This window comes from Adiantum capillus-veneris, chromosome 16 (genome assembly GCF_014529385.1).
Source record: "Adiantum capillus-veneris isolate H3 chromosome 16, ASM1452938v2, whole genome shotgun sequence".
Classification (NCBI taxonomy): domain Eukaryota; kingdom Viridiplantae; phylum Streptophyta; class Polypodiopsida; order Polypodiales; family Pteridaceae; genus Adiantum; species Adiantum capillus-veneris.
In genome coordinates this window covers 87834292-87846751 of record NC_140946.1, presented here as the reverse complement: position 1 = coordinate 87846751, position 12460 = coordinate 87834292, and the positions used below count along the sequence as shown (strand labels likewise).

General features: G+C 45.3%; 1 protein-coding gene across 1 annotated transcript in view; it reads left to right on the top strand.

Annotated features, from left to right (window-relative positions):
* The window catches only part of LOC147439405 (glycolate oxidase 1-like), a 100434-nt gene extending 94437 nt beyond the window's left edge, over positions 1-5997 (top strand). The window contains exons 10-11 of the mRNA XM_086485258.1: positions 5344-5448; positions 5532-5997. Coding sequence (XP_086341384.1) covers positions 5344-5448; positions 5532-5711 — 285 coding nt within the window. The 3' untranslated portion in view covers positions 5712-5997. The remainder of the gene's footprint in view (positions 1-5343; positions 5449-5531) is intronic.
* The last annotated feature ends 6463 nt before the right edge of the window (positions 5998-12460 follow it).

The following is a 12460-nucleotide window of genomic DNA, read 5'->3' as shown; positions in this document are numbered from 1 at the left end:
GCCCAGATGCTCGAGACCACACCTACTTCTACCATTATTAATATGACCATTGAGGAAGAGCAGAAAAGGAAGAATCGGGCTCTGCATGTGCGGGTCACAGGAGTCAAAGACAAAGAGAATGTAGATGAAGAAGTGAAGGAACTGCTACAACGCATGGGCATCACAGAGCCTACTCACACAAGTACATGGAGAGTGGGCAAGAAAGGAATCGATGAGAAGGGAAACGTAAAGGATAGGGCACTTATTCTTCGCTTCCCGAATATAGAAATAAGGAAAGAATTTCTAAAGAAGAGGCCAACTCTTAAGAAAACCGGTATTTTCCTGGGAGATGACCTTACATTGGCACAAGTGGCACACATGCAAGAGTTGATGCCAGAGATCATGGCAGCAAGAGAAAAGGGAAAAATCGCCTTTTATAGAGGAGGGAAAGTAGTGGTTCTGGAAAAGCGCTCAGCACGACGGTGCGAGACCTATGGGGCGACACTCCGGATAGCGGCGTGGAATTGTAATGGACCATATAGGCTAGATGTAGGTGCCTTTGAAGACAGCTTTAGGGACAGACATAGTTTTCTACTCAGAGACACACCAGATACCGGGACAGCGTATGCCACATGTGAAGGGTTATTTATGGGAAACAGCTGGTCGACCAGACAAGAGATCTCTACGGGGTAGCCGGGGTTCAGGAGGAGTAGCAGTCTTATTTAAAGAGGAGCTGAAACCGCTACTACAGATTATCAGGAAAGATGAGCAAGCAAGGTATATGTGGGTGAGAATGAGAGCCGAGACAGGTAGATTTCTATATATCGCTATATGCTACTTCCCTCCAAGTACCTCAGTCTACTCCTCACCTTAAGGATAGTCCCCTTTCTCCATATTGAATAATGACATATGGGAGTTCTCTAGAGATGGAGACATCGTTCTCTTAGGAGACTTTAATGCCAGAACAACCAACTCTCAAGCAGTATTCTATGATACTTCTGAGGAAATGCTCAGAGAAGTGGATTTGTCACAGAGGGGGCTTACTAGAAACTCACAGGATAATGAACACACTGAATATGGGAGACATCTTATGGAGATGGCAACTATACATGGTTTGGCCATACTTAATGGTCTAGAGAATTTCCCGTTATCTGGGGATTCACATGCTTCCCGCACAGGCATGGGGCCAGTACAGTGGATTATGTCATGACTTCACCAAGCTTTATTTCTAGTATCGAGGAATTTAAGGTGGGACCCAGACCGGTGGGGATTGCAGTGGATCATGCTCTCTTGACCTTATCAATCTCCTTCCAATACAATGCCTCTCAAGTACAAAGGAAGAAGACACACACAAGATATACTTTCACGCCAGAGACTGATTCAGTCTATGTGGAAAAGATCTATAATAGTATATCTATAAAGATATACTGTAGAGGAGATTACTTCTCAGTTAACAGAGATACTACATGGAGCAGCACAAGAGGCATACCCACATACTCAACCTGATCAGAAGAGAGGATCTGGGAACATGCCTCAAAACAGTTGGTATGACGAGGAATGCAGAGAGACGAGAACCCAGGTCCAGAAAGAGCTTACACTTGGGATCATCACATATAAGCAGTCTCGGATTGCTCTTCGGTGTATAGTACGTCGCAAGAAAAGGGCATTTTTAGCCAATCTGGAGAAGGATTTATATCAGCTCTTCTTGAGTCAAGACTCACATGAGGCCTGGCGCTTATTTCACGAGCACTCACCGCCTCCGACGATTACTTCTCCTGAGATTTGGGGTCAATATGTAACATCATTATATATGGTATCTGGACAGCCTCCACTACCAGATCCGCTAGAGCCATGCCCTGCTACTAGTACTTTCTTTACTACGGAAATGGTGAAAAAAGCCATTGATAAGATGAAGACAAGAAGAGCATATGATCATGATGGTTTAGTAGCAGAACATCTGATCCATGCCACGGATCTACTTTCAGAAGTCCTTGCTCGTCTGTTTAATCGGGTCATGTGTGAAGGATTACCTGAATCTTGAAAATTATCTACTATCGTACCTATTTTCAAGTCAGAGGATCCTATGATACTCGGGAACTACCGTACCATTATGGTAGGTCACACATTGACCCGACTGTACGCATCCATTCTTGAACAAAAATTGAGAATGAGGGCATAAGGGCAACAGGACAAGCTGGATTCAGATTCAGAAGGGGTTATTCCACTTTAGATCATATTCTTACGCTTAGAGGCATTATTGAGGAAGGAAGAGCAAACGGGAGAAGGATGTATTGTTGCTTTGTGGATTTTCGGAAAGCTTTTGATACAGTACCAAGGGCCAGATTGATGCGCAGGATGCAAGAGTTAGGGGTCCCCAAAGAGATTATTTGGGGGATCATGGCCTTATACGGGTCAGTAACTGGGTATGTACGTACTCCAGAAGGGGATTCCGACATTGTTCATTCCACCGTTGGAGTAAAGCAGGGATGCCCACTGTCCCCTACTTTATTTGGTATGTACATAGATGAGGTATCAGACTACATTGATAGAGAGGGTGACAGAGGTGCTCAACTTGCAGGGTCATGGATCCCTTTGTTGTTGTATGCAGATGATATTGTATTGATAGCAGAATCACCAAATGGAATGCAGAGGCAGCTAGATGCATTACATAAATTCGCGGAGGACAGTGGACTGTCGGTAAACTTGGGTAAAACCAAAGTTATGGTGTTTAACACCACACCGCAGTGGGTTAGGAGATCAGCACCTACATTTGCATATGGCCAGGATACAGTAGAGTACACAGATGCATACACATACCTTGGGGTGGTATTTGCAGGACGGAAGTTTACTCTTAAGAAAGCAACGGATGCTAGATTGTCTAGAGCCTCTGCGGCCTTGGGAGGGTTGGAGAGGATGTGTTCACAAGTGCAGTTTCAGGAACCACGAACAAAACTTTGGCTCTTTGATATTGTGGTGGCTTCGGCTATGCTTTATGGGGTCCAGATTTGGGGACCATTTGTGGATCAGGATAATTGGAAGTCAATGGAGAGACCTTTGGTATCTATGATTTCCCGAATGATTAGAGCCAAGGCCTCCGTACCACGCGCGATTACCCGAGCGGAACTAGCTACCCCTCTGATAGAAATTGAAGCTCTTACCAGATCAGTGTCCTTTATACATGGTTTGTGGGATACAAATAATTGCCGATATACTAGACTGGCCCTCGAATCCTCTCGACAATTAGCAATGAAAGGGGATACATCATGCTGGTATGCGCAACTGTCCTCGTGGTTTCAGAGACACGGGTTCAGTATGGAAAGATTACCCCCCTTCCAATACTCTCTTGAGGCTCCCTCACTGGCAATTACACAAACGGAGATTAATAAAATCATTTGTTAGGATCTTATACAGTTGGATACTAAGAGGACATGGGTAGACCCTACACAAGAATTGGGCACGAAGATGGCCGACTACAAAGAAAACTTCCTACAGCTATCTAAAGATGGATTTGTGATTCGCCCGAGCTACATGGATACCCACCTGTCTCATGGTTTGAGATGTGCTATTGGTCATATTCGTACATCCTCACACCAGTTGGAAATTGAATTTGGCAGATTTAGGGGAATCCCATCTGAGAGCAGAATTTGCAAGTTATGCGGAATGGAGCCGGAGAGAGAATTACACTACATATGCCATTGCACCGTATACTATGAGATACGTGGGCGCTTCCATTGCCTATTTAAAGAAGGCTTTGGACCTCTTGATAGAGTCATGCAATACCAAGATCAAAGATGCTTAGGCTTGTACCTACTGGAACTACATCGGCATAGGGATAATCTAATGAGAAGACAAAGAGCACTACAGCCTCAGAGGCAGATCACAGATTTCTTCGGATCGAGAGAAGCAGGAGTGGAAGGAGAAGCAAGAGGCCAGCAACCAGCACAAAGGAGTACCCACATTCATACCAAAGGCACCCTCATTGACAGGGCAATTGAGCTTAGGAAATCGAGACGACCACGACCGAGATGCAGAAGCACACTTCACCGGAGGAGACTACAACAAAGGATTGGAAGCATTCTAGCCAGACACCCAGAATGCTCCTAAGAAGTTTATTTAATACTTTGTATTTAGTTTTTCACATTTATTTTCACACTTAGTACTTTAGTACTAAGGTACCCAGACATTGTAACAGATTCACCACTTTTGTATCAGTTTGGTCTCATAGGTCATTCTGGCCTTTTGAAGACGTTAATATAACATTTCATTTCATCTCTCTCTCTCTCTCTCTCTCTCTCTCTCTCTCTCTCTAATTATATGGATGAGATTAATTGCCTTCTCATGTTTGTGTCAAAAGGCTATTCGAATTAGAGGAGGCTGAGGGCAGGCAGCCACATGTTGAGTCGGGGTAAATAGGCAGTCAGACCTTAATGCAAGGAGCGTCGTGCATTAAGGTCTGACTGCCTATTTACCCCAACTCAACATGTGGCTGCCTGCCCTCAGCCTTGTGGGAGACCACCTCTTGCCATTGGTTCTCTCTCTTCGTCTCTCTCTCAAATGACAAGTCTGTATTACTGGGTCCTTGAGGATGCTTGGGTCAGGATGTCCTCAAGGAGCCGTATAAATTATAACATATGTACAAAGACTCCAAGTTCAGGGTGGTCTGTAGGAGTCATAGAGATCCTCTCCTCCCCCTCAAGAGTAAGTTGAGAACCTGGGAACTATAACAGCCAGCAGACCAAACTCCAAGAGACAAACCCTTTGGAAACACCCACCTGACATAGCACACATTGCACGCCTTACCGTATGTGCACCGAACCTGAAGGCAGTGGCTATTCATCTACATGGAAGGTGCAAAGTGGCCAACTTTGTCAGCCCATGTCCTCTTTGGCAAACCAACATGAGCCACATGAAGTGGCTGATCTGCAAATCCCAGAGGAAGGACCAAATGTGTTAATGAACGCAGGAGATTATCCAGCATCCAGCCAAGATTCCAATCGTGTAGGCCAACAAACTCTGCTGCCACATTAGAATATATCGACCAATGCTAGCAGAATACTCAAAAAAGAAGACTATCTGACTCTGAAGCCTGATCTGCAGCTGAGGGCCAGCACCACTTCCTAGGTCCCCATGATAAATGTGAGAGCCCTGCTCTCCCAAATCCATTACCTCCACAAGTGGACATCATCAAGTGAGGACACAGGATCTACTGCTTGTGTTTTCCGAATGAGCCTACAACATGAATACAGACCCACCCAGCCAAAATTTAAATTTTAAAATCTCGATCTTTTGAAGGGGCGATAGTTTCACATAAGAAATTTCTAAACAGCATATTCGGATCACCTTTATAATGAATTGGTTGTGCAGGTTGTTAATGCTGTACAGGGAAAAATACCTGTTTTCTTAGATGGAGGAGTTCGCCGAGGTACTGACATTTTCAAAGCCCTAGCATTGGGTGCAGAGGCAGTGCTCGTATGTAGACCAAGCCATGCTTGCTTCTTTACTTTTTATATTTTTTGAAAAAGACTATAGCCTTGTTTTTTGATTTTGTGCAGATTGGAAGACCAGTTCTCTATGGACTCACCGCTGATGGAGAGAGGGGAGTGAAAAATGTCTTGCAAATGCTTTCAGATGAGTTGGAATTGGCTATGTCTTTAAGCGGTTGCTGCTCCGTTAAAGACATCAAGCGGTCTCATGTGCAGACGACCTCCCAAATGTTTGCTTCCAAACTGTGAATCTCCTTCTTTTTTTTCGGAATATTGTACCTTGAGTAATCAATCTTGGCCCTGAGCAGCACATTTGCAAGACTTCTTTAGTTTTGGTTTTTCATAATGCATGCTATATGTAAGCTCTACAGGGCCATCTATATCAGTCTGTATAGTCTCAAAATAAAAGGTTGTGCACTGTCAGACATGATGACAAGTTGTATATGAAGTAGACTGTTGATAAAAACATGATAAGGACTAATAAAACAAGTTGGCATGTTGCCCACACCGGGTGTTAAGTGCCAAGCATTGAGAATAGAGCAGATAATCGGAGAGCAAGTATTCCCAAAATACCCTTCATATTCTTTGGAAATTCCAAAATGCCCCTGATTTTTTTCCCAAATACCCATTTTTTATTTCAAAAACATATGCGAAGACTACTTATTTTGCATTTCTTCATTTGAAGATTGGTTCTCCCTCAGTAGAAGATGAAGTTAGGGTAGTATATAGTATTGAGACACTTAAGAATAGATTTGTATTGTCATAACAAGCAATTACATTAAAGAGTGGGCGTTAGTACTTAGACATACCTGATGGGTTGTGCATCCAAGCGCAGTCGAACTTGTTGACTTGGGCAATGAGTGCATGATGAAAAAGTTAGCAATATCAACTATGGAAAAAATAAGTATTGATAGGTTGCATGTCTCTCATTGTTTTCTTTGCAGTTTTTGGTTAATTAGATTGAAGTAGGGAGTCTATCAAGGCTCCAAGGAACAAAAACTGGAAGTTTTGTGATGTTTCTCTTCTCATAGATTGTCTCTATTGACACTTGCCCCTTTCCTTGTTCCATTAAATGGTAGAAGACATTTTTGAAGAATCAGCAATAACAAGAAAAAGCAATAACAACTTCTAATTGTAATTTTAAATGCATAAACTACAATGTGACTGTAAAACTGTCTTAGATTGTTGATCAATTTGTGTGGGAAGTCGCAAATCACTTACCAAGCCTTCGCTTCTTACGCCTTCCCTTTGCAAAAGCATATTGTAATCTCACCCATCATTTCCCCCTTTGAAGCTACCATCCTAGATATCCATTTCTACAAGGGACATGCTTTCAACTTTTATGGTATACTTGATTCCAATTGTTACCAAAAGCCTCTCAACTCATACCAATATATCCTTTGGATCTCTTGGCACCCTCTCCATCAAAAAGTAGCTTTTATCAAAACAGAACTTAAGCGCTATATCATCAGGGACAGTAATCCGACGGATTCGCTAGCTTGAGAAACCTTTTCTTCTTAAGACTCATTCACAGAGGTTACCCAAGAAACTTCCTTCTTAAGGTATTTGGATTGATCACCTATAAGGAACGTACCTCTCTCTTAACCAAAACCCCTTCTTCAAAAAATCCTCTCCCTAACATCCTCAAACTCCCTTTTGCACCAGAAACTCGAAAACTTCATCCTACCCTTACAATAGGCAAACCTATCCATACAGCCTGCAATCTCTCTCCCACCCTTTCTTATCTGGACAAACCTATCCTATGTTGGACTAACGGCCACAACTTAAGCACTCTGCTAACCAAATCCAAAAGCAAAATTCAAACAAAGTTTTTTTGAAATACTCTTTATTCCCTTCCTAACCGCTATCGCTTATTTTGCAGGTTAATTCTCCAAACCTCCCTTTCTTTTTCCCCCCCATATAAACCTCACTGACAACGAAGACCCCTCCTATCCATAAAATCCTCATCCGTCTTTGGAGCTTACTTTCCTAATTTTTGTCCCTTTGAATGATACTCTTGTACCACCTCTTGTAAACACCTTTTTTGAATGGTACCCTTGAAATACCTCTTTATAAATTTAAATACTCTCCCTTGCTCCTCAAACCCTTAAGCGCCCCCTCCCCCCCCCTCCCCCGGGTTCTCCCCGGTATACACCTTACACCCAGTCATGTACATTACACTCCCATTTCCCCCTTATTTTCTATTTCAGTCCCCTTTAGGATTTAACCCCCCTAGAAGGATACACCCCCTTGTATTGCGTTCGACGCCTTTCCCCACCCACCCACCCACCCATCAGGCCCTGCCTCCACTTGAACCGCTCCTCGGCAAACAATCAATGAAAACCTAGAGGGATTTAACCCCCCTAGATGGATACACCCCCTTGTATTGCATTCGACGCCCTTCCCCCCCCCCCCCCCCCCCCCCCCACATCCACCCACCCACCATTTTTCCCATCTTATCAGGCCCCGCCTCCACTTGAACCGCTCCTCGGCAAACAATCAATGAAAACCTCTCTTATTTTTATGGGGACTCTACACCACACTTTACACCACTCATTGCCTTCAATTAAAGGAACTCACTCCCTAACTATACCTCTTCAATAAGTACTCTTCCCTCCCCCCCCCCCCTCTTATATAAAGAACACCCTCCTGCCCATGATTCCCCTTTTATCTCCTTTCCCCTACCACTGATGAGCTCCTCAATGGAGCGAAACACGTTTGGTACCCCATAGCCCACCCCCACCGCACCTCCCCACAACCCACCCCCTCCCTATTGCTCATGAACATAGTGCTTCGCACGCTTAAACATCGTTATGAATGAATTAAAATTTTTTTGAAAAATATAAGCGTTGCGCACTTATGCCTCATCCCGAAACATGCTCCATTGTTTCCTCTGAGCATCTTAATTGATTATCCTGCCCTTCACCCTTAATAATCTTTTGCTTCGACCATCGGAACAATTACCTTCCTTTTGTGTCGCCTTCGAATAGCTCTCTCTCTATAACTTCCCGGTTAGCCTAGATACCACCTTCCCTATGTTTTGTCTTGATTTTATCTCAACTTTAATATCCCTCAACTGTCGTAACTTTGCCCCGAGTACTCAAGGCAAACCCTTACTTTGAAAACCTTAAAGAGACCCTTTACTTCACTTAACACGGGTAAGTACGTCTCTTTTGATAATGGGAATCACCACCCCTACAATCTCGTTTTCTCCACTGTACCATGCTCAGTCGACGCTGTGACACCCAGCGTTTGCCCCAACTTACCACCCACGATTAGACCATTTCATTAATCTCTTACCTTTCTAGTCCTGTCACTAACCTCCCCCTCCACCTTCTCCTCGTCATCTTGCAGAACAGCTCCCTCCACACCCTCTCTGTTACACAGGCTTACCATTTACCTACTCACGTCTCTCTCGCCAACATCACACTCCTAGCGACTCGTTTTCGAGCTGCCATAGCCAACTGCTCTCTCTCTCTCTCTCTCTCTCTCTCTCTCTCTCTCTCTCTCTCTCTCTCTCTCTCTCTCTCTCTCTCTCTCTCTCTCTCTCCAGCGGCTATCTGAGCGGCTTGAGTCTTACAGCAACGCACTCTTGCACAAAGCCAACAAACACTCTAGCTTCATGGCCTCATACGCTGCACAAAGTAGGGAATAGAGTCACTCTAGTTGTTGTTTTTCTCTATTCACAACCAACTCCATCATATTGACTGCATGCAATATGGCGACAACTCGAGTCTTGTCAACCTTCCCCGCCAGTTGCAGTCCCTGCATGGATTAATCCCCTCGGCCCCACGCTCAACTCTATCCACCCGTAATACTGATTGCATGGCGACATCTTGGGTATACACAACCTTCTCCGCCAGTTGCAGCTGTTGCATGGGTTAAGCCCCCTTGACCTCTTGCTTTGCAACATACTCTATACCTTCTCCGCCAGCTGCAGCCACTGCAGGAGTTAAGACCCTCGAACGCTTGCTTTGCATCGCATGAGCCTCGATTGCAGTCTAGGCAGCGCAACCAGCAACTCACACTGCCTGGAGACGACCAACTTCGCATGCAATATCTTCAGCCAGTCGACCCCGCGCCAAACCCCATCCGCCTGGAGTACCTAACTGCATGGCGACATACTGCATGGCGACAGCTCACATACCCTATACCTTCTCCGCCAGCTACAACCACTGCAGGAGTTAAACCCCTCGACCGCTTGCTTTGCATCACATGATCCTCGACTGCAGTCAAGGCAGCACAACCGGCAATTCACACTGCCTGGCGACCACCGGCGACCACTAGCTACACATGCAATATCTTCACCGGCAACCCACACTGCTATAGTCGAGGCGAGTGCAAAGATTCATCAACCTGAAGGGCTTGCAGCAAGCAGCCTCGCTCCCACAACAAACTCACGGCTCACGAGCAGCCAAGCCAGACGCCCTAGCTACATGCTGCGATCAAACTTCCTTACCGCCCTCATGCAGGCCAACCACGTCACTGGCGGCACTACAACCGCCCAATCCTCGTCATCTTTGACAGCGCCGACCTAGGCAATAAATCCTCAGTTTTTTTAATAAGCGCCCCCCCCCCCCCCCCCCCCCCTCTCCTCTTAATAAGGAATCCTTCATCCCCTACCCCCAATTAAGGGAACCCTCCACTAGAAACTTAAGCCTCTTCCATATTTCCCTACAAATTAACCCCCAACACACGCCACAATTTAGAACCATCGACACCCCCGGAAACCCCATCATGGATGCACACCACAACAATAGCACGAATGCGCACCTCAACAAGAAAGAGAATACACCCAACCTCGACGAACCCTCTATCCCGGCAAATGGCCCACCGGTCAACAAACCTCCCGATAACATCAATCATTTCATGGAAAATACACTAGCACTAGACCACCTCACACTCGACCCATACAAAGGTATGGATGAAGAATTCGAGCAACTTTCGGAGGAATCCTTCGACTTCTCCCCCAACCCTCATCGAGCCGATCTTCGGGTAGAAGATTCAACCGTTCGTCTAGACCCTAACGCCGACATGGAAACCTTCCCACCATACCTAAATCCTCCAAAGAAGACCCGTTCCAAGCTTCAAAACCACACCCTCTTCACCCTCTCCACCTTCAAAACCACACCCTCTTCACCGAATACTTCAAATCCCTCCCTATACCAACCGTCTTCACCCAAGGAGCGCCAAAACCTCCCCTTACCCAAACCCTCTCCTCTCTCTCTTTCTAAACGCAAGGAGTTCGATGATATCATTAATCTCTCTTTCCAAGAGTTTACCAAGCTACACAAAAAGCTAGCCAAAGCTTCTGCCTACACCACACACCTCATGGAACTACACAAAAACAATGCTAATCCCAATAGCCTTAACATGAAATCCCCTCGTCTACAACTAGAGGACACCCAAGCTCAAGCCCTTCTTAACGCCAAATTTACCGCCCTTACAATCCAATATCAACTAGATTGCACCCTTGTCCTCATCCAAGCGCAAAAATGCCTTGTTCAAAACCTCCAAAATACAGTGGATAACTACCACCTTGAAGTAGAAAGCCGCCTCACTGACCTCGTCAACAAGCTCTCCTCTATTACTTTACCCCTCTTAGCCGCGAGCGATTGGCTCCAACACCTAACCAAATGGAAAGATACCTCCATTCAACTCTTCCTCTCTCAAATGCAATCCCTCATAGTAAACTCTCATTTGGCCTCCACCAAAGAGGAAGAAGCTTTAAAATCTAGAAAGCGCACGATCACCACAATGAAAGAATCTGTCACCCACCTCCCAAAGGAGCAAACCATCAAGGAGCTCATAGAGCTAGAAGTTCGCAAACATTTCCAATCCCTCCCTCACATCAAACCTTCTATCTCCTCACCCTTCACCACTAACATCCCTCTCACCAAGCCACCAAGAAACCGTGCCCTAGCCAAAACTCCCTTTTACCCCCCTAGAACCTCTCTCGCCTCTTCCTCCCACCTTACACACCCTCCCTCATCCCCCACCAAAACCTATATCAAAACCTCAAAGACCCACACTAGCTCAACTCTCTTCAAAAAACACAAACCACCCCTCTCCTCCCCATTCCCCGCCCTCCAAAAAACCCTTCCTTTACTCCTCTCCCAACAAGCCTACTAACAAGCCTATCACAAACCCAAAATACCCCCTCAATCGCATTCATAACCTCTTTACACCAAATGTCCATTCTACCTACAACCCTAGAATGAAATCCAAGCCTTTCCCCTACAACAAACTAACCAAACCTCCCAACTACAATAATCATCTTCAAGAAGACAATGAAGACGACAACACCCACCACCACCACTACACCAATCGCGACGACAACAAAATCAACACCAATCGCGACGACGACAATAACCACAAGCGAGCCTACGACGACGACAACGAAACCAACCACAAGAGAGCCTACAATGATGCGGGAAAAGGAAAAGGGAGGAGGGATTAGGGCCTTCTTGTCCAACCTCTTGGTTGCACTTGCTTTTTAGCAAGCCCCCTCTCCTCCCTTATCTATGGATAAACACTCAACACCCTTCCACCTCAACACATTCTACCCTATCCGTTTCCAATGAAACCCCCCCCATCCTTTTCAAAAAACTTCCCAAGGATAGAGGAAGGAAGAGACACAAATTTTGGCTTCCTCTCATAAATCCCCATGCCTTCGAGCTCACAATTTTTGGTAAGCTCCCTTCATCTACCCTGGTCAACAACCTTTGTACTAACTTTGTGCATAATCTCACCTCCCGTCCCCTCTCTAACGATGAAAAGAAATGCTTAGACCTAGGACTTAAATACATCCCACCTCCCCGAAACCCCTTAGAGGAACTCATTATCAAAGCCCACGACTCCTTGGCAAGGAGTTTGCAGCTCAATTTTTTTTTTCAATCTTCTACATCCAGCAAAACCCCCCCTTACAAAATCCCTAACCCCTCTTGGATACCCCCCTCTTTAGATCCTACACTAGAGGGGATCACATCCCTAAACCT